Consider the following 22227-nt stretch of genomic DNA (forward strand, 5'->3'; position numbering starts at 1 on the left):
ACGCTGCTTTGTTTATCTAAGGATTGTTAGTATCTGTTATCATGGTCAATTTGAAAGCATATTTTCTTAACATTAACTAATAAAAAATACTAAGAATCATACCTTATAATAGACAAACATGTAAATTGACCATACCTCCGCTATGCCCACAGCCAATCAGAATGAGTATGCAAATTAACCCAACAAAGATTGCAGTTAATTTGCATACATAGGCGCCCAGCAGCCTGGGTTCCGGGAACATTCTAGGCACCCAGGTCGCTCTGAGGTAGGCCCTGCGTGGGTCCTGAGCAACCTGGGAAGGGCCTGAGCCAGGGGGCTCCTGGGCAGGGGCAGAGCCAGGGATAGGAGGGAGCTGGGGGGCGGAGCCAGCGATCGGAGGGTGCTGGGGGGTCCCTGCCCAGGCCACAAGGCTTTAGGCCTTGGCAAGGGCAGAGCCGGCGATTGGAGGGATCTGGAGGTGCCTGCCCAGGCCCCAAGCCTCAGCCAGAGGCTTGGGGCCTGGGCAGGGGTGGAGTCTGCGATCGGAGGGAGCTGGGGGGGCCCCTGTCCAGGCCCCAAGACTCAGCCAGAGGCCTTGGTCCTGAACAGGGACAGAGCCGGAGATCGGAAGGAGCTGGGGGGGCCCTGCCCAGGCCCCAAGGCTTTAGGCCTTGGCATGGGCCAAGCCGGCGATCAGAGGCAATCGGCAATCAGTGTGAACTACAGAGGAAACACCTTTTCTGACCACTCATTGGCTACGCTCCCTGAATGCCACTGGTAATATTGTTAGTAACTTGGGTGTAAGAATCCAAAAAGGTGATCTAGGGTTTTTCTACCACACTCCTGGAGAAAAAAACAAAGGTCCACTACTGGAGGGCTAAGAAATGTCACATCCTGCCCTAGCTGGTTTGGCTCAGTGGATAATGCCTAGGTTTGCCAACCGCAGGGTCCGGGTTCAATTCTGATCAAGAGCATGTACCTAGGTTGCAGGGTCCTCCCTGGCTGGGGCCCAGGTCAGGGCTCATGCAGGAGGCAACCAATCAAAGTGTTCCTCTCACTTGGATGTTTCTCTCTGTCTTTCTCTTTCTCTTCCACATTCTCTAAAAATCAATGGAAACATATCCTCAGGTGAGGATAAAAAAAATATAAAGAAAGAAATGTCATATCCTATGAAAGACACATCTTGACAATGCCTAAATAAAGTTGTCATTTTTTCATGGTGAAGGGACTGGAGTCCGTGTTGATGAAAACACCTTGGTGGCTGCAGTGACTGGCAGTGGCTGCAGCAGCGGGGTGATGGGGCTGGTGCCTTCCCCTAATGAGCCTGGTCACCTCCCACAAAGGGAGGCCAGACTGCGGCTTAGGCCTGCTCCCTATGGACATCAGTAGGACATCACCTGAGGGCTCCCAGTATGTAGGAGGAGGGAAGGCTGGACTGAGGGCCCCGCCCCCAGTGCACGAATTTCATGCACCAGGCCCCTAGTTAGATCATATATTTGCCAAATGAAAATATTTGTTAGTGATATGCTATAACTAATTATAAAAATTTAAGTGACCTTCAGTCAGCAAATGGTTTAATACTGAATGGCATGATGAATTACAGCTGAAGAGCTTTACTGCCCTCCAAGATAATAAGCTTCTTGAAATCTCATTACCTACGACACCAAACTTCCAACAAAGAAAAATAAAGACAAGCAAATTTGTTATTTGTACTAACACTTTAAACAAAGCAAAGTGAAAAATGCATACATATGCATATCAAATTTCTAAGTAATTCATACCACATTTGAATGTTCTTCTCCAACTTGAATGAGAAGACCAAGATTCTTGGACTAGTTTCTGGATCTAAATTAAAGACAGTAAAGCAAAGCCTTTCTAATCATTTCAGACTCTTCCATTCTTTTTGTGTAAGCCCGAACACCTTCATACTACAGTAAACCAATAAAAGGTACATTTTAGGAATCTCTGCCAGTTTACTAATATTAGATAAAGTTCAAGGAAGTAGAAATTATATAAGACACTTTTTACAGGGGACAAGAGAATTATCCTATAGTAGAGGCCCGGTGCACGAAATTCGTGTACTTGGGGGATCCCTCAACCCAGCCTGTGCCCTCTCGCAGTCCAGGAGCCCTCGGGGGATGTCCAACTGCCTCAGAGGCGGGAAAGGCTCCCACCACCACCACTGCACTCACCAGCCGTGAGCCCAGCTTCTGGCTGCTCCTTAGCACTGCCTGATGTGGGGAGAGATGACAGTGTATCAGGGAATGGGCTTTTTGACAAGAAAAAAATATTCAAATTCATGCCTTCATGAGTGTCAGAATTTTCCTGTCTCCTGAGTGTCAAAATTTTCCACTAAGCCTCGTTTACTGAGCCCTTCACTCAGTAGTGTGCTAGCAAATGTGTAACTGCCTCAGGGAGGGGAAAAACACCTGGTTATAGCACTGTTTGTAGCACAGGCTGATTTCTGTGGTGTAAAAACTCCCACATAGCTGATTTTCAGTTACAAACATGAAGTCAACTAATACAGACTTGGAAAGAGATGTGCAGTAGCACAGGATTTCTCTCTGTCCTATGACTGTCTTACAATACTTTTACCTTTTGCTATTATCTTGGTTAACTGTTTAGGTCTTTATTATCTGTTTTCCTTACAGGAATATAAGCACCATAAAGGCAAGGACCTTGTCCATCCTGTTCTCTGTGTCCTCAGCAAATACAAAGTCAAAGTAATTGGAAAGATTCCCAAAATTAAGGAAACTGTAGAGTATAAAAAAGAAAGACTAATTCAAGCAAAATACTAACACCATCAATAACAGTAACACTGCTCCTTTTGTTTGAAAAAAAGAAGAAAAACGATGACCAGAACTACCAAATGCTTCAACATAGCATTTGTGCTCAGACAATAAAAAATGGGCCAGGCACAGGCACTACCAAATAAAGGACAACATTTACAACCCACAGCAGGCAATCTTATCATCCTTAACAATGCACAGGCAGTTATTTTATGGTTATAGAAAGGGGAACAAATAAGCCATATATTACCATTGGTTTATTAATCCAGCTTGCAGGCCCACCTTCCCACACCTTGAATTTACCTTACCTGCATTAATTAACATCCGTAAACATTCTATAGAGTTGTGATAAGCTGCTTCATGAATTGGCATCCATCCCCTATTATCAGCAACATCAACGCTCCGTCCCTTTTTGAGCAGTTTTCTTAAGACTTGAACATTGCCTTCCCTGGCAGCAAGTCCAACCGTAGAGCATGTGTCAGAGTAAGCCTCTGAAAAATCCATTCTTTTGACCAGTCTACAAAACAAGGCAGGAAGAAAATAGTAGCGTCAATAAAACACTGAACTCCTAGAGATTAGCAGATCGAAGTGGACCTGTCTAACATCCCTCACATGAGGGCTGAGGAAGAGTCTGAGATGGAGAAAGAAACCTGTCAAGCCAGAGCCTCTGCTAGTCTAACCCAGGAAGTCTCTCTGATGAATTGAGATTCCTTGGAAAATTTTTATTAAAAATAGCAAGGGAATTTTAAGTGTTCTATCATTCCTTCTATGGAAATGTTGTCTGAGCAGCTCCTTCCTGCAGGCTTCTGCACCTACTCATACCCCCATTAAAAAGTACTCACTAGAACTCTATTGATGAGAGAGAGCTAAATACATCCAGTTAATCCCAAATGCATACAGAAGATGGCAATTTAGTGACCAGCAAAGCTCAGCCTCAGGAATCCTATGTAATAAAAGGTTAATATGCAAATTGTCCCCTCGGGAGTTTGACCAGGAGACCGGGAGTTTGATCAAAGTTCATAGCACTTGCTATGACATGCACTGACCACCAGGGGGCGGCGCGGAACATGGCAGGCGACCTGCAGCTGCGGTGGTGGTGGCAGCCGGGGTGTTGAGGGAGTGAGAAAAGGAGGAGGCAGGAAGGCCGGGAGGCAGGGAACCTGGTAACCGGCCAGGCCTAGGGACACTGCCTGTGCATGAATTTCATGCACCGGGCCTCTAGTTAATTTATAGTCCTCTACAGCTAAAAGCTAAACCCAAAAAAGGTTAGAAAAGAAGTAAAGGACATTGAAAAGAACAAGGATAAGTAGGTAAATCTACTTTTCCTGCCACAGGTGGTCCTTTGCAGAAGGGGCTAAACACTCAGGTTCTCTTTCTTTGATAAAACAGTGCCACTAACTGAATATATTAAGACGCATTAAAAGCATCAAAAAAAGATGAGTTCATCTTTCCTACACCAGCCCAGAAATTTCTTCACAGCATTATTGCCCTTTTCCTCATCATCTCCCTTCAAAGTTCATTTTAAGTCAATGCCCAATATAGTTCTCAATATATAACTCTCACAAAGACAATTTCTTGTTAGTCACCCTATGAGGTGGATTGGGCTAAGATTCAGAATTCTCAAGGGAATATCTCCCAAGAGATACTCCCTCTCAGTAACATTCTGACCCCATCTTTCCTCTTAGTTTTTCTAATGATATTGGGGGATAATTCAGGAAATACCATCTACATTTCTAGTCTAATACAGGTAAAAAAATTCTAGAACCACATTATAAATAATTTATCCAGAAAAGAACGTTTTGAGGGAAGAGGTTAAAAGAAACCACACAGTATTTCCAATATTAAATCTAAAGTTATACATGGTCACATCCTATATAATAAAAGCCTAATATGCAAATCAACCGAACAGCTGAACAACCAGTCACTATGATGTGCACTGACCACTAGGGGCAGACGCTCAATTCAGCAGCTGCCCCCAGCCCGCAGGCCCCAGGCCAACCAAGACAGGTGCCAGTGGAGGCCCCCCCGATCGCCCCACTAGTCGCCCTGCAGAGGGAAGCGACCAGTGGCGGTGGGGGGGGGGGGGGGCGGGGGGCCCAGCAAGCGGGCGGTGCCAGGCTATCCAAGGCGCATGCCAGCAGGGGCCCCCTGATTGCTCCACCAGTTGCCCCACAGATTGGCCCTGATTGCCAGCCAGGCCTAGGGACCCTACCTGTGCATTTTTGTGCACCGGGCCTCTAGTTTAACCTTTTGCACTCGGATGTCGAGTGTGAGGTTAGCATCGGTAGCAGCTCGAGAAAAAAGCAAGCGAGTGCAAAGGGTTAAATATAAAGCTGTAACTGCACAAGTTGATTCTACCATGAGCCAAATAGCTAAGGTTAGCTATGGATGAATTTGATCAGGTCAACTGGCCCATTACTAGGAAAGTGAAGATATTTATTACAGAATATTTAATTATTCAGTTAACAGTTATTCACTGAGCACCAACTAGATGATTAACAGTGTGGAGGATATGAAGATGATACAGACACAGATTCTACCTCAAATTATGTACAGTTACATAGAAATGATAAATACATGTGAATCTAAATAAAAAGCAGAAAGTGCCATAAGAGAAGTACAGATAAAGAGCCATAGTAGTCAAAGAAGGGAGAACTATTACAACTTGGTGAGGGATATAAGCTGGGCCTTAAAAGAAAGATGGGGAGGATTTGACAACAGGCAGAAGCAAAGACATAACAAAACTTACAGAAATGAACAATCGAGGTTGAGTAAAGGACAGTAAATAAGAGAAACAATTATTTCACTTTGTAAGGAGGATTAGGTAAACAAGGAACAGTAAAAAAATGAAGTTATAGAATTAACTGAAGCCAAACTGTGGAGACTTTTGAATACTAAGCTATACTTTTTTTAAGTATGTTAATTTCTAGCCAAGGCCATTACATCCAAGTTACACATACACACACACACACACATTTTAGGGCAACTGATAAGTATATTCATCTAATGGAAGAAAAAACATTTTGATATAGGTCTCTCATAGCAATATGTTTATGGATTCATCTCCTAGGACTGTGGTTGGCAAACTGCGGCTCGCGAGCCACATGCGGCTCTTTGGCCCCTTGAGTGTGGCTCTTCCACAAAATACCATGGCCTGGGCAAGTCTATTTTGAAGAAGTGGCGTTAGAAGAAGTTTAAATTTAAAAAATTTGGCCCTCAAAAGAAATTTCTATCGTTGTACTGTTGATATTTGGCTCTGTTGACTAATGAGTTTGCCTACCACTGTCCTAGGGCAAAGGAAACTAAGGAGGCAAATAGGATTACATCAAAATAAAAAGTTTCTGCACAGCAAAAGAAACCATCAACAAAACAAAAAGAGAGCGCACTGTATGGGAGTACATATTTGGCGATGATACATCTGATAAAGAGTTAATATCTAAAATATATAAGGAACTCATACAACTTAACAAAAGGAAGACAAACAATCCAATAAAAAACGGGCAAAGGTCCTAGCCCATTTGGCTCAGTGGATAAGAGTGTTGGTCCTCTGACTGAAGGGTCCCGGGTTCAATTCTGGTCAAGGGTATGTACCTCGGTTGCAGGCTCGATCCCTGGTCCTGGTCAGGGTGTGTGTGAGAGGCAACCAATCAATGTCAATCTCTCTCTCTCTCTCTCTCTCTCTCTCTCTCTCTCTCTCCACCCACCCTCTCTTCCCTCCCTTCCACTCTCTCTAAAACTCAATGAAAACATATCCTTGGGTGAGGATAAAAAAAAAAAAAAATGGGCAAAGGACCTAAATAGACACTTCTCCAAAGTGGGCATACAGATGGCCAAGAGACATATGAAAAAATGCTCAAAGTCACTGATCATCAGAGAGATGCAAATTAAAATGACAATGAGGTATCACCTCACACCTATCAGAATGGCTACAAATCAACAAATGACAAGTGCTGGCAAGAATGTAGAAAAAAGGGCCGAAACCGGTTTGGCTCAGTGGATAGAGCGTCAGTCTGCGGACTGGAAGATCCCGGGTTCGATTCCGGTCAAGGGCATGTACATTGGTTGTGGGCACATCCCCCAGTGGGGGGTGTGCAGGAGGCAGCTGGTCGATGTCTCTCTCTCATCGATGTTTCTAGCTCTCTATCCCTCTCCCTTCCTCTTTGTAAAAAATCAATAAAATATATTTTTAAAAAAAAAAAGAATGTAGAAAAAAGGGAACCCTAGTAAACTGCTGGTGGGAATGCAGACTGGTGCAGCCATTATGGAAAACAATAAGGAGTTTCCTCAAAAATTTAAATATGAAACTGCCATTTGACCCAATGATCCCACTTCTAGGAAACCAGAAATACCAATCAGAAAGAATGTATGCACCCCTATGTTCATAGCAGCACCATTTAGAATGGCTAAAATATGGAAACAGTCCAAGTGCCCATCAGTAGATGAGTGAATAAAAAAGTTGTGGTACATTTATACCATGGAATACTATGCAGCAGTATAAAAGAAGAATCTCTTACCCTTTGAGACGGCATGGAGGGACCTGAAAGGTATCATGCTAAGCGAAATAAGCCAGTCAGAGAAAGACAAGTATCACATGATCGCACTCATATGTGAAATCTAATGAACAAAATAAACTGATGAATGGAGTGGATCCAGAGACATGGAAGCATGAAACAGAGTGGGGAATCATGGAGGGAAAGTGGGGGAGGGTGGGAAGTAATCAACTAAGACCTTGTATGCATATAGTACGACCCATGAACACCGACAGGGGGTGGTGCGGGCCTGGGGTGGGGAGCAGGGTAGTCTGGAGGGAGTCAATGGGGGGAAAAGGGGACATATGTAATATTTTCAACAATAAATAATTTTTTTTTAATTTCCATTTGGGAAAACCACATACAAACACAAACAAGAACACTACTCCAGCCAAGCCAGTGTAGCTCAGTGGTTGAATGTCGACCCATGAACCAGGAAGTCACAGTTCCACTGCAGTCAGGGCACATACATGCCCAGGTTATAGGCTCCATCCCCATTAGGGGGCATGTAGGAGGCAGTTGATCAATGATTCTCTTTCATCATTGATGTTTCTATCTCTCTCCTCCCTTCTTCTCTCTGAAATCAATAAAAACATATATATTTTTTTAATCTCAGAGGAAAGGTGGGGGTGGGAGAGGTGGGGAGAAATTAACCAGGGAACTTATATGCATAGCCCATGGACACAAATAATGATGTGGTGAGGGCCTGGGAAGGGTGGGTACGAGGTGAGGGGGTCAATGGGAAAAAAGGGGGGAGGAACATCTATAATACTTTCAATAGTAAAGATAATTTTTTAAAAAAAGAACACTGCTTCAAAGACAATAAAAACAGAATTTGAGTAAAGAAGGTATGCATCTTTTTCCAAATTTTACTGACTTTTCTCATATTTAGGACATTAATGGATCCAGATTATAGGCAATAATTTGAAAAAATATCTTTGAGATTCTAATGGGAACGACAGTCAAAAGTAATGTACTATATAATACAGGATCATTCCCTTCAACCCTTATACCAATTAGTTAACATGAATAAACTCTCTATGATCTCCTTTTATACAAACCTTCTTACATTCTAGGCTAAAAGAGAATACAGAAAAAATCACATGTGATGTATAAACCTCTGAATTCTGCTTGGTGGAAAAAATAGCTACAAAAGCAATTAGAGATAATTAAGGAAATTTGAACATGGAATGGATATTTGATGATTTGATTATTATTGTTAATGTTCTTAGATGTAATAATGAATGATGCTGTTATTAGGAGAATGTCTTTATTCTTATAAGTATTTAGCAGTGAAAAATCATAACACATACTAGTATAACTTACCCTAAATGTTTCAGATTAAAAAGTATATACAGAAAAAAAGAAATAAAACATCTGTAGCAAAATGTTAATTATTGGATTCACACAGAGGAAATATGAATGGTTATTGTACTCTTTTTTTCCCTTCCAACTTTTCTGTATGTTTGAAATTTTTCAAAAATGTTGGAGGGTGGAGGGGAACTAACCATCCCAGGCAATGTGAAACTACAACTTGGAGAAAATATAAAAAGACTTGGGCCGAAGCCGGTTTGGCTCAGTGCTTGGAGCGTCGGCCTGCGGACTCAAGGGTCCCAGGTTCGATTCTGGTCGGGGGCATGTACCTTGGTTGCGGGCGCATCCCCAGTAGGGGGTGTGCAGGAGGCAGCTGATTGATGTTTCTCTCTCATCGATGTTTCTGGCTCTCTGTCCCTCTCTCTTCCTCTCTGTAAAAAATCAATAAAATATATATATTTTTTAAAAAGACTTGGTTATTCTTAAACTCAGCTTTTCTTTGTAGCAGTTTCTTGCTGATTTCTTAAGAGCAGAAATAACTCTTTGAACCTGGGTGTTTAGCATTTTTAATAAAGCTAAAGACAATGAAATATCATTTGGTAAGGCTTTTGTTTTCACATACTGAAACACAGCTGTGATAGTCCAAGTGAGCTTCCTAAACAGTATTTACAAACAGTAGCTCTCACCAGCAGATCGTAACACTTTTTAGGATCCTTGACCTGTTGGAAAAACTCATGAAAGATATAAAGTTTCTCCTCAGAAAAATACCCGTAGACCCCAAATTTTGTATACAGTTTCAGGAGGTTCCCCAGATAGCTTCCAAAGTCTGTATCTGAGCTGAGAACCTTTGCCTACGCTTTTCTGAGCTGCTGAGAATACTAAAGACAAATAAGGTCGTTTTCGCATAAAATTTAAATACATAAGCAAATTTCATTGCATTAATAATAGCTCTTTCACAAGCATAAAAATTCTGTGATAAATTTCCTGCTTCTATTTGAAAGGTAAAAAGACAGGTAATTTTTAAAAGTGTAAAGTCAAATATGGATTACATTCCCAGTTAGCACTCTTCTGGCTGCTGTTAAATGGGGAGAAATCCCTTTTGCAAAGTAGAACAAAATGTCTTTCTACATGCCAACTGCCATACACATATATCTCTTGTGGGTATCTAAACCACACCGGCCAGGACTCCTGCCCTTTCCATTCTCCTTACCCAGCCCCGTTCGAAAACAGTAGACAGTTCCAACATCAGAGGCACACATCCCAGAAAGGATTGTGGGTATTGTAGTCCTCTGCACACGCGCACCAGAGGAAGGTCAAGTTGATTACCAGAGGCTGCAGGAGAATCTTTGTTTAGCATACAGAAGGTTCAGGCTTCTTGCTACCCTAAGCAAGGAAATAAAATAACGTTGACCGAAATAAGAGCCAGAAAACGCACCTCGAACTTCAAGTCCCAGTATGCTTTGCGCCACCAACCAGGGATTGCGGCTATCAGCGCCTGCGCCAAGCGTAGCCGGTAACGCGTCAGGCAAGCCGCAATCCAGACCCGTTCTGCCTCCACAGTCGCGGTCGAGGTGCTAGCGGAAAAATGTGGGTTTTTGGTTACGGGTCCCTGATCTGGAAGGTGGACTTCCCCTATCAGGACAAGTTGGTCGGACGCATCACGGGCTACAGCCGGCGTTTCTGGCAAGGCAGCACAGACCACCGCGGAGTCCCAGGCAAGGTAAGCCCCTAGCCCGGCCCCCAAGCTTACTGTCCCCGGAGCGCTGCTCCCCTGCTGGCCCATCGCCGCGGGACCCACACCCCAACGCTTCCCAGGGCCAAGCATGTGGGTTAGGGATAATGCTGTTCCATCTGTGCTTCTTCCTCTGCCACCTGACTCCAACCTCTCCCAAACCTAGGATACCCTTCCGAAGCTGCTTGAGAGCTGGTGGTTAGTTTCTTGAGCAGGCAAAAAACATGGGCACAAGCACACAGGCTCGCACAAGGCTGAGGTGCTGGCAGGGGGCCCCTATCTTGGCAACCTCTGCCCAAAAAAAGGCGGGAAGGTCAATCTTTGAATCACCACGGAGTTGAAATACTAAAATCAACTTGGAAATTCAGCTTTCTGGCCATTAAATTTGTTGGCATTTCTGCATTTTGGCAGACTTTCATTGGTTTGAATTTAAACGTATATGTTATTTCTGGGGTTTCTTTGTATCTTTCCAAAGATTTATTTTATGACACCTAAGGTCACAGAAGAATTCGTTTCCAAAATTACTTTGGGTTATTAAGAAACTTACTTTGATCACTTTGGTTTCACGTTAAATGAGTTCCCGGTTTGTTATTTGAGTAACACAGTATCCATTAATATGTCAGCATTATTTTAATGTTTCTGGATGGTTCTTCTCTAAATTATAAATGTGAAATGTAAGTTCTTTGATCTATTTTTCAGTCAGTCATGCAGACATTCATCTTATATTTGTACAGAAAAATAGTAGCAGCTCACTGCTTATGGAAATCAGCCTTGTGCTGGTTGAAAACAACTAATCCGTAAGGAACACTGAAGTTTGAGTAACTAACAGTGTGGATAAATTGAACACTTGGTTTTAATTAACCTCCTAACTTTTGGAAGACCACAACAATTTTTATTGCTTATATTTTCTTTAAAATACTCTGAAAGTTGTAATAGTTTGATTACTGTTTTTCTTCTTTTTCTTTATTTTTATTGATACTATTACAGATGTCCCCATTTCCTCCCCTTTGCTGCCATTATCATACTCTTGTCTGTGTCTGTGGGTTATGCATATATGTTATTTGGCTAATCCCCTCATCTTCTTATATCCTGTTCCCCTTCCCCTTTCCCCTTCTCCCCTCTGACAACTGTCAGTCCATTCCACGTATCCATGCCTGTTTCTATTTTGTCCCTCAGTTTATTTTGTTCATAAAATTCCACATTTAAGTGAGATCTTATGGTATTTGTCTTTCTCTGAGTGGCTTATTTCACATAACATAATCTGATAAATACATAATAAAATACTCTGAAAGTTGTATGAGCTTGATTAAGAAATTAATATTGGCCCCAAAGCATGATATCTAAAATGTTAGAAATTAGATGCAGAAAGAAATTGGGGTTAATTCCAAAGAAATACCTACAGTCCTAGAAAGAGGGCCCGAGTGCGGCCTATAGTAGCTTGCACCAGTAAAGAGACATAGGATTAAAATCACAAAAAAAGCTTCAGTTAGAAGTCATTCTACCTCAACTAGAGTTGGTTAATTAAGAATTTGACTTCAAGGTAGATGACTTGAAAACAGGGGAATAACTTAGAGCAAATGCATATTTATAGACCAACAGAAACTTCATGGCCAAAGTATCTCCAAGAATGTTATAAAACAATATTTAATACTTTAAAGAACTAAGTTAAATAAAATACCTTTTGAGTAGTCAGGTATGAACATTTAAAATTGCCATTCTGAAAAGAAAAGCCTTAGCCTAGGCTCTAATTTTAATGACCAAATATTAAATAATTACAAGTAAGCTCAGCAGGCCTTGCTCAGTAGTTGAGCGTGACTTATGAATCAGGAGGTCACAGTTTGATGCCCAGTCAGTGCACATGCCCAAGTTGAGGGCTCGATCCACAGTCGGGGGCGTGCAGGAGGCAGCCAATTGATGTTTCTCTCTCCCTTCTCTGAAATCAATAAAAGAATATTTAATAAATAAATATTTACACCTAAGGTTTAATAGCATATTTTACTATAGTCTCAATCAAATGTTTATGTTTGTTACATAACACATTGAGATATGTACACTGTGAGAATAGACTGGTAAGAAATTGTCAAGTTAATACAACATGGTTCTTTAAAAGAAGACAGCCATAAAAGCCAGTATCTCTCTTTTTACTTAAATTTACTAAAAGATAAGTCAGGAAAGTCAGGAGGGAATAATTGCAATCGTTTTTAAAACTGTAATAGTTTTACACCTACTTCTATTTAAATAATTATCATAGAAAACTAAAGGAGAGTCTAAGTACTAAGCATTTTTTAAAATATATTTTTATTGATTTCAGAGAGGAAGGGAGAGGGAGAGAGAGATAGAAACATCAGTGATGAGAGAGAATCATTGATCAGCTGCCTCCTCCACACCCCCTACTGGGGATGGAACCCACAACCCAGGCATATGTGCTTGACCGGAATCGAACCCCGGACCCTTCAGTCCGTAGGCCAATGCTCTATCCACTGAGCCAGTACCATCTAGGGCAATACTAAGTATTTTCTAAGTATGCTGTTCTGTTTAAAAAAAAAACAAAAACATTATTATTCACTTCACATTTTTCATAACAGTGGATCACCAACCTAATATAAATATTAACTACCTGACAAATGATACAAAACCCTACAGAAGTACCCATCAAATCAAAATAACATAATTGCAATATAGGACTATGATTTTTACAGCAACATGTGCTTCTAGTCAGTCATCATTCCATATGAAATAAGTATTTTTAAACAAATGTTAGATTTATTTCTACACTAGTGGCCCAGTGCATGGATTCATGCACATTGAAAGGAAATTAATTAGAAAAAATACTATCTAATAAAAGAGTAATATGCAAATTGACCATCACTCCAACACCCAAGATGGCTGCCCCCATGTGGTCAAAGATGGCTGCCCCCATGTGGACACAAGATGGCCAGCAGGGGAGAGTAGTTGAGAGGGACCAGGCCTTCAAGGGAGGGCAGTTGGGGGCGACCAAGCCTGCAAGTGAGGGCAGTTGGGGGGGACCCAGGCCTGTGGGGGAGAGCAGTTGGGGGGGACCAGACCTGCAGGGGAGAGCAGTTAGGGGTGAACAGGCCTGCAGGGGAGGGCAGTTAGGGGCAATCAAGCTGGCAGGGGAGCAGTTAGGCATCAATCAGGCTGGCAGGGGAGTGGTTAGGGGTGATCAGGAAGGCAGGCAGGCGAGCAGTTGGGAGCCAGCAGTCCTGGATTGTGAGAGGGATGTCCGGCTGCCCGTTTAGGCCCGATCCTACCAGGATCGGGCCTAAACGGGCAGCCGGACATCCCTCGAGGGGTCCCAGATTGGAGAGGGGGCAGGCTGGGCTGGGGGACACACACCCCTGTGCACGAATTTCGTGCACCGGGCCTCTAGTATTTTAATATCAGGCTCCCTCCTCTCTGGTTCCAGGGTGCATCACCCGAGAACCACCGCTGCCAAGTTGCCGCAGCTCGGCAGCTCCTGCATTGAGCACCTGCCCCCTAGTGGTCAATGTGTCATATGTACCGGACAGTCAGATGGTCACTTAGCCTTTTATATATAGAGATTCTGCAAAGTGCTATTTACGTTATGAAATTGTGCTTTCCTTTTGGCTTCACTTAATTTTTTTACTAAGTTTAATCAAGCATCTCATTTATATATTAAAAAACTGGCCATTTCTCAACCAAATTAAAGATTTATTTAAATGTGAAAATTTTTTCACATCAGAGAAAATTTCAATTTCAAAAAAGAGGAAACATTTTAGCACAAGATAATTGTGAATATTTACTAAATCCCTAACTTTTCTACATCAGCCTTAGTTATGGGTGTGTTTTTTAATATCTCCATTTTAAGTCAACATAATATGTAGCTAATATATGCAAGTTGAAGGGAATAGCTTATAAAGGCCAAGATAGTCTGGATAAAGCAGATTCTCTTAATTCACTTTAAAAGTTATCATAAAACATAAGAGCTTTTTAAAAAAGTGTCTAGTATGAGCAAATGAAGTTTAAATATCCCATGTCAACAATAATTTGCTAATGCTTGGTTAGTTGATGAACTTTAATTAAGAGAAAAAATATTTGTTTTACTTATTTGTTTTTTTTTGTTTTGTTTTGTTTTTACTTTTTTTTAAAAAACAGCCTGGAAGAGTTGTGACTCTTATTGAAGATCCTGGGGTATAGTATAAATTTTTTTTGTATAGTCTTTAGTTACATAAGTTGTTGAGATGTTTCTCAATTTTAAATGAAATTGTACTGACAATCATTACAATTTCAACTGCACTGGATCTAGAATTCCTCTTTATTCACCTGTTGAAAAAAGTTGGATGCAGAATGCAAGGTACACAACAAAAGAAAAACAAATGGCATGTGGTCTCATTTATTTTTCTTAATGAGTTTGTTGATTGAGAATTTTGTGGTCCTCTTTTACATGAATGGAGCTGGCCCAACTACCATTAAGAATGAAACGGAACCCTTAAAGCTCTCCTCACATTTGCTAGGAGTATAATACAGGAAGTCCCCCAAAAAAATGTATACATACTGTAACAGCTGATAACTCACTTTTGAAAATGAAATATATTTTAATAAACACTGCCTTTATAATTATTCAAAATGTGTATATGCATTTTTGGGGTACATCCTATATTTTCAGCAAAAACCCCAGGCAGGAATTATTGCTTTCTTTATTGTCTAAATTTAGCAATAGCACAACAGGTTTTTTAACAGGTTTGGAGCACTAGGAAACTTTTATTTACTCAATAGTCCTTTTCAGTCATTTTATTGAGGTATAGGTTAAGTTTAACACTGTAAAATTAAAGATTTACCTGTGGAAAGGACTTTGACATACAAAAATCAGCCCCTAGCAACAGCAGATGACTAATGGTAAAATTATGAAATGCTTTCATAATTTACATTAGGAATGGCATCTATAAAAAGGCTTTAAACTAATAACTATAAATCTTAATTAAAGTTAATACATGATACTTTGTTTCCACAGAATGTTAATTCATTCAAGAGGATGCTTAGCAACCTAAAGTTTAATAAAAGTGCTCGAGAAGATAGAAAATCTGTATTACAAAATGTAAATGTAACATATCACAGATATTTTATTTATAGCAAAAAATATTAGCAGCTAAAATACATTATTTTTACTGACACTTTGTTCATGGACTCTCTTGACAAAAGAGGTTGTTATGTAGTTTTCTCAAAGGAGTAATTTACAAAGGATACTTGAAAGTTTAGGCAGTGAAGAGATGAACAAATAAACTGCTCAGCCCTTAAGTAGTTGATTACTACAGAGCTTTTAAAACCTTTTGGGGGGAAAAAAGGAACACCTAATATGTAAAAAGATGAGTGATGCTCAGCTCCTAGCACCCCAACACTCATATCCAGATAGCCTCTGAGGTAGGCTTCAGGGTGGCTTTAACACTCCATGAAGCAGTTTGAAAACTACAGCCCTACCATCAGTGAAATGCTTATGGATTTAAAGCTTCAGAACCTCAGTTTTAATGACCAAATGAAGACCTTATCTTTTTTCATTTCGGTCTCATTAGATAAAAAACATATTTTCAAAAATTTAAACAAAGATAATTATCCTGGTGTGCAAGGAAATGTTTTCAGACTGAAGAATTTAAAATGATTTCCTTTATTGTTTAGTATGTACCTCTTTGATGTACTAAGTAAACTGCATTGATTTCTAAGAATAAACAAGAAATTTTCTTACATCACAGTGTACTTCCACCTATTTTACCTTGTAAATACTAAATAATATATTCTTTTCATTTTTCAATAGGGTTGTGTATGGGGTGTTGCTTACAGACTGCCAGCAGGAAAGGAAGAAGAAGTAAAAGCGTACCTTGACTTCAGAGAGAAAGGAGGCTACAGGACCACAACAGTCATTTTTTATCCAAAAGATCCCACTACAAAACCATTCAATGTGTTGCTATATATTGGAACACATGATAATCCTAATTACCTTGGTCCTGCACCTCTGGAAGATATTGCTGAACAAATCTTTAATGCAGCTGGTCCAAGTGGAAGAAATACAGAATATCTTTTTGAACTTGCAAATTCTATTAGGAATCTTGTGCCAGAAGATGCAGATGAGCATCTTTTCTCTTTGGAAAAATTAGTAAAAGAACGTTTAGAAGGAAAACAGAACCTCGACTGCTTATAAAGACCTAATCATTGACTTTTCCAGAGAAGCAGAACTTTTAGTCTTCAAGAATAGTTGCAATGCACAATGACAATATGATTTGGAAGCATATTTACTTGAAGATCTTATTTATTTTTAATGTTGTAGTCAAGATATCATCAAAATTTATAGTTAATTTCAAGTGTCCTGAAACACATATATATTCAAAGTATAGGGTATAGTTACAGAAAAAATTCAATTTTTAATAATATAATGACCTCCTAACTGTATATTGAACACTTGATCATGAGAAGTGAGTTCTGTAGAAAAATACAAGAAATTTCACAGCTTGTTTTTGAATCAGAGTAAAAATAATTTTATTGTTTCATATCACAATACTATTTTGAAGTTGTAGAGAATTAAATCAAAAGTCTAATAAATATAATAAGGTATACCTTCAATATATTCCTATGCAATAATTCTGTTACCATGGTTTAAAATATATAAGCTTAAAATAGTGTAATTAGAAATATACACTAACTAGAGGCCCGGTGCACAAAATTCGTGCACTAGGAGGGAGGGGGGTCCCCTCAGCCTGGTCTGCACCCTCTCACAGTCGAGGAGCCCTTGGGGGATGTCCGACTACAGGCTTAGGCCTGTTTGGACATCCCTCTCGCAGTCCAGGAGCCCTTGCTCCCGCTCACTGCTCTTTATTGCTCGGCTCGCTGCTCCTTAGCGCTGCTGCAGAGGCAGGAAAGGCCCCGGCTTGTGGCTGAGCTGCACTCCCCCTGTGGGAGCACACTGACCACCAGGGGAACAGCTCCTGCATTGAGTATCTGCCTCCTGGTGGTCAGTGCGCATCATAGCAACCAGTCGTTCTGGTCGTTCCACTGTAATGGTCACTTTGGTTTTTATTATATAGACATGATAAGATTTCAGCTTTGATTAGAAATTTCCTTGTTCAGTTATTAAATAATATCTCTTCCAATTTAAGCCCCCCAAAATTAGCATGTTTAATATAAAAATTTCCTATACATCTCCTTTTTTTAATAAATGCATTTTACTACATGGAAAAAAATTCATTCAGCTAAAAAAGCACTAATTACATAATATAAATCCACTAACAATGTAGTCTATCATTCACTTTGTATTAATCTTATAGTAAAATTTTTAAAAGATGGATTTTCTAACATTATAAATTAACGAACATATTAAGTAAAAGTTTGGTGTTTTTAAGGTCTTTCAGAATTGTAAACTTGTTTAAGTTAAAAAAATGGCATTGAGGAGATTTTTTTAAATACATGATTCTACTTCTACTCCAGGCCAATCATTTGCTATACAGATTTTTTACCCTTCTATCTTGTCACCTAAACAAAGGCTTCTGCTGAATTAGTGTTGATGGTGCCACTAAGTAGGAAATGTATAATAATAATATACATTATTAATTCATGTAGAATTAGCCTTGATTCAGACTCATCAGATTATTTCTCAAAAGGATATAGTCTCTCTAAAAAGCTTTCAATATGAAAAGAATTTCAGTATCACATTAAATCTAATATGAAGCAATAAAAATTATTTCAACCCAGGAATGACTAATAGTACAGAATAAAAATAAAGCTGTCCTGTGTGGTGATTGTGCGAAGTGGGGGAGGAGAGTGGAGGTGCAAGAGGGCTTAGAGGGTATAAATGGTGATGGAAAAAATAAAATAAAAAGAAATAAGCTTTCTGGAGGAGACATAGAAATAAATATGAAAACAAAAATGAATAAATAAAGCTGTCCTACATAGTAGGAACAGTAGTCCTTTTCATGTTTTTCTATTTATTAACACTTTTCTTGGTAATTGACTCAGCTATATAGCTTTTTAAATATTATCCAACACTTTCAATATTAGTGTTCCAGAAGGCATTTCATTTTTCCTATACAAGAAAAGTACTGACATTCACTAATGAGTATGGCATAAGGATATACCAGGCACTTACATATGAAAGCATTTTCTCGATAACACCTCTAAACTTGTTCCCAGAGTAAATAACTTGCATACAGTAACACATCTAATAAGTAGCAGAAATTCAGGTTTCTTTGACTCAAGCACAAGATCTTTCTACAATATATTTTAAAAACAATCTGAACTTAACCATCTTAACTCCCCTGCATTTTTTTCTTCAGGAGGTAAACAAGATTAATGTTTTGTATAATGAAATAGTACACAACTTATGACATAAAGATGCTAGAGTTAATTTTGATAGATATATATAGAGATTCCAACAAATATCATGGGCCTATCCATTCACATTCTGTACCTCACAATCACATAGGTGAATTCAAAGATCTAGCCTTTTACAAGGTTAGATCCAAAGAAGTTTGTGACTCCCCAGTGATTCTTCTATCACTTAATACATAATAGAATATCAAGGGGGATGAATTACTTTGTGATCCTCATTTAAATGCCTTTCTAGCTTTCAGTTAGGAATTAGACGAACCATGGCTAGTGTGGCTTGGTTGGGTATTGTCCTGTGTACCACAAGGTTGCTGGTGCAATTCCCGGTCAGGGCATGTGGCTGGGTTGCAAACTAATAACAAGTAGGGCGTGTACAGGAGCAGGCAATGGATGTCCCACTCTCACATCGATGTTTCTCCCTCACCCTTCCTCACTCTCTAAAAATCAATAAAACTATTTTTTTTAAAAGAAGTCAGACAAGAAAATATGTGAACATACATGTGGCATGCTATCAACATTAATAGGGAGGCCCTGTTCCAAAAGGTCCAGGAACAGGGATATTCATTTTCATTTAGATGGAGAGAAACAACTAAAATGGGGAAGTTAAACAGTACTGAATTAGAGAGAAGCTAGGGTTTGGAGCCTCCAAATCAGCAAGAATCATAACAAAGGTACCAATTACCTAGAGCTTACTTTTGTTAGCAAAACTAAGTCTCTCTTTACTGGCCTTGGAACTCACTTTCAAAACATTTTCTCTCATTGTGATCTATTCACACACAGAACTCAGGCTCTCATTTCTCATAATACAAAGAGTTAGGTGTTATGTATTAGGAATTCAAGTATGAGTATAAACCCTCCATTGAGAGAAGGCACCTGTAATATAAATCTCTAATTGAGTGGATTTTTTACAATAGGTGTTTCTACTCCTACTCCAGGCCAATCTTAAATTTCCTTTTCCCACTCCCAAACAACACATTCACTGTTCAATCTACCAAGAACTATAAATAAGTACCATTTTATAAATACCACCTCCACACATAAAAAGTTTATCACCCCAGCTGGTGTGGCTCAGTGATTAGTGTCAGCACATACACAAGAGGTTACTGGTTTGATTCTTGGTCAGGGCACATGTCCAGATTGTGGGCTTGATCCCTTGTAGGGGGCATGCAAGAGACAGGCGATCGATGTTTCTCTTTAATTGATGTTTCTACCTCTCTCTCCTTCTCCCTTTCTCTCTAAAATCAATACCAATAAAAACATATTATTTTAAAAGTTTATCATTTAGGGAAACAAAGATGGTTGTACTGTCAACTTTGAATACTTTAAAGCATGAATGTGATCCATTTCTTTAAGACTGATTTTAAAAGTTTGACCATTGGTTAAAAAGCATGCTATTAAACAATGATTAGGTTACCAAAGAGATCAACGAAGAAATAAAAAGCATCCTGGAATCAACTGACAATGAAAACACAACAATCCAAAATCTATGGGACACAATGAAAGCAGTCCTGAGAAGGAAGTTCATAGCTCTACAGGCCTACCTCAAAAAAACAAGAAAAATGGTAATAAATTATCTAACCCTGCAACTTAAAGAATTAGAAAGAAAAGCCCAGAGTAAGCAGAAGGAAGGAAATAATAAAGATCAGAGCAGAAATAAATGACATAGAGACCCCCAAAAAAGAAAAAATACAAATATCAATAAAACCTAGAGCTGGTTCTTTGAAAGTATAAACAAGATTGATGAACCTCTAGCCAGGCTCACCAAGAAACAGAGAGAGGACTCAAATAAACAAAATCAGAAATGAAAGAGGTGAAGTAACAACTGACCCCCCCATACATACAAAGGATTGTAAAAAAATACTACGAACAACTCTACTCCAACAAATTGGACAACCTTGAAAAAATGGACATATTCCTAGAAAAATACAAGCTTCCAAAACTCAATCAGGAAGAATCAAGATTTGGAAACAGCCTAAGTGCCCATCAGCAGATGAGTGGATTAGAAAACGGTGGTACATCTACACAATGGAATACTATGCTCCTCTAAAAAAGAAGGAATTCTTACCATTTGCAAGATGTAACTGGAGAGCATTATGCTAAGAGAAAGTGGGAGAAAGATAAATATTACATGATCTCACTCATTTGTGGAATTTAATAAACAACATAAAGTGTTGTTAATGAACAAAAATAGAACCAGAGACATAGAAGCATGGATCAGACTGTCCAACCTATGAGGGAAGGCGAGGGGTGAAGGGGTAAGAGATCAACCAAAGGACTTGTATGCACGCATATGAGTATAACCAATGGACACAGATAGCAGGGGGGTGAGGGCATATGCTGGGGAGTAGGGGCGGCCGGGGAAAGGTCAATGGGGAAAAAGGAGACTCATGTCATACTTTAAACAATAAAGAATTAAAAATAATAATAAGTAAATAAATAAACTACTCTTCCTGCTTCGTGATTTGGTTCAAATTCGGGATTGGAGGGGAGAAACAGTCTTTAGCAGATCTAGAAAAAGATTTAGCTTTTCCCACCACCAGAAAGACAATGATAGGTGCTCTTTGGCTAACAGTGTGTAACCCATTACGTGAGAAATTAAAGCGGTGGCATTTTTTAAAAGGAGGTGTAGGAGACCCAAACTTTATGTCTTATTTTGAATGCAGGCAGAAGTGTCTTAACCTCATGTGACTCATAACCTCAACATTCACTTGGCCCTGAATCCTCATTAAGGAAACTTAGCTTCATTGATAAAACAACAATCCAACATGTCATCTATGGGATGAAGAAGGAGCCCCACGTGGGGTAAAAAAAATAAATAAATTTAAAAAAATGTAGGGACAGCGATACCCAGCTGCCCTCCCCATGAGGAGAGGCTGGTCCATGCCCACCTCGGAGGACTACGGTGTTCTCATACAGTGACAGGTCTCCTCGGCGCGGGCATCCCTCACCCGGGGCTGCAGAGGCTGAGCAAACTGCCCGCCTCAGTTCGCGGAGGACCACCGCCCACCGCGGAAGAGGCGGAGGGAAGCTTCCCGCGGGAAGAGGAAGCGTGCAGGTGCCGGGTGCGGAGACGGGGGAAAAGAAAAGCAGCGAGAGGGAAGAGCCGTCAGGAACACCGTCCCTCCTCCCGCGGCACTACTTCCAGTTTTCTCGTCTAAGGACCAGAACCGGCCCATCACACGATTCCCGCGCCAGTGCGGGTCAAACTGCTGCCCGCGCTGGAGAGCCGCGCGCGGGGGGCGGGCGGGGGGGGGGGCAGCCAGGCGGGCCGGCGGGCGCGAACACCGCCTCCCGGACTCACCGGTTCTCTGTGCCGTCACTTCTCCGCCGAAAAGACTGGTCCGAGGCCCGGTCTTCAGGCGTTCCCTTCCCGGGAGGCCGCTGGGTTCGATTCCCCCCCGCGAAACTGCGGTGGTGAGAAACCAGCAAAGCCCAGCCGCTGTCCCGGCTTCCGTAGCGCCTGCCCGGTGACCCCGGATGTTGATACTCCGCCTGCCCCGGAAACGGTGGCGGGTAGCCCTCGGGGGCAGGGGCG

The 22227-nt window shown here is 40.6% G+C and overlaps 2 protein-coding genes across 6 annotated transcripts in view; one reads left to right on the forward strand and one right to left on the reverse strand.

The window, feature by feature from the left end:
- The window catches only part of ASB3 (ankyrin repeat and SOCS box containing 3), a 103769-nt gene extending 81557 nt beyond the window's left edge, over window positions 1-22212 (reverse strand). For 2 of the 4 annotated variants that reach the window (XM_054728282.1, XM_054728280.1), the window contains exons 1-2: window positions 9822-9904; window positions 3077-3285 (exon numbers count right to left, since the gene is read on the reverse strand). In XM_054728282.1, coding sequence (XP_054584257.1) covers window positions 3077-3272 — 196 coding nt within the window. In that variant the 5' untranslated portion in view covers window positions 3273-3285; window positions 9822-9904. Of the gene's footprint in view, window positions 1-3076; window positions 3286-7662; window positions 7677-9821; window positions 9905-21993 lie in introns of those variants that run through there. The other 2 variants (XM_028139919.2, XM_054728281.1) reach the window with 2 other exon arrangements.
- On the forward strand, window positions 10134-17541 carry CHAC2 (ChaC glutathione specific gamma-glutamylcyclotransferase 2). Of its 2 annotated transcripts, XM_008162134.3 has the most exons (3): window positions 10134-10331; window positions 14481-14516; window positions 16132-17541. In XM_008162134.3, the coding sequence occupies exons 1-3, from the start codon at window positions 10197-10199 to the stop codon at window positions 16513-16515; spliced, it is 555 nt and encodes a 184-aa protein (XP_008160356.2). In that variant the 5' UTR covers window positions 10134-10196; the 3' UTR covers window positions 16516-17541. The 2 variants fall into 2 exon arrangements, with proteins under 2 accessions (XP_008160356.2, XP_027995729.1); XM_028139928.2 differs by lacking the exon at window positions 14481-14516.
- Window positions 22213-22227: the final 15 nt, after the last annotated feature.

Source organism: Eptesicus fuscus, chromosome 16 (assembly GCF_027574615.1).
Source record: "Eptesicus fuscus isolate TK198812 chromosome 16, DD_ASM_mEF_20220401, whole genome shotgun sequence".
In the NCBI taxonomy this organism is placed as follows: Eukaryota; Metazoa; Chordata; class Mammalia; order Chiroptera; family Vespertilionidae; genus Eptesicus; species Eptesicus fuscus.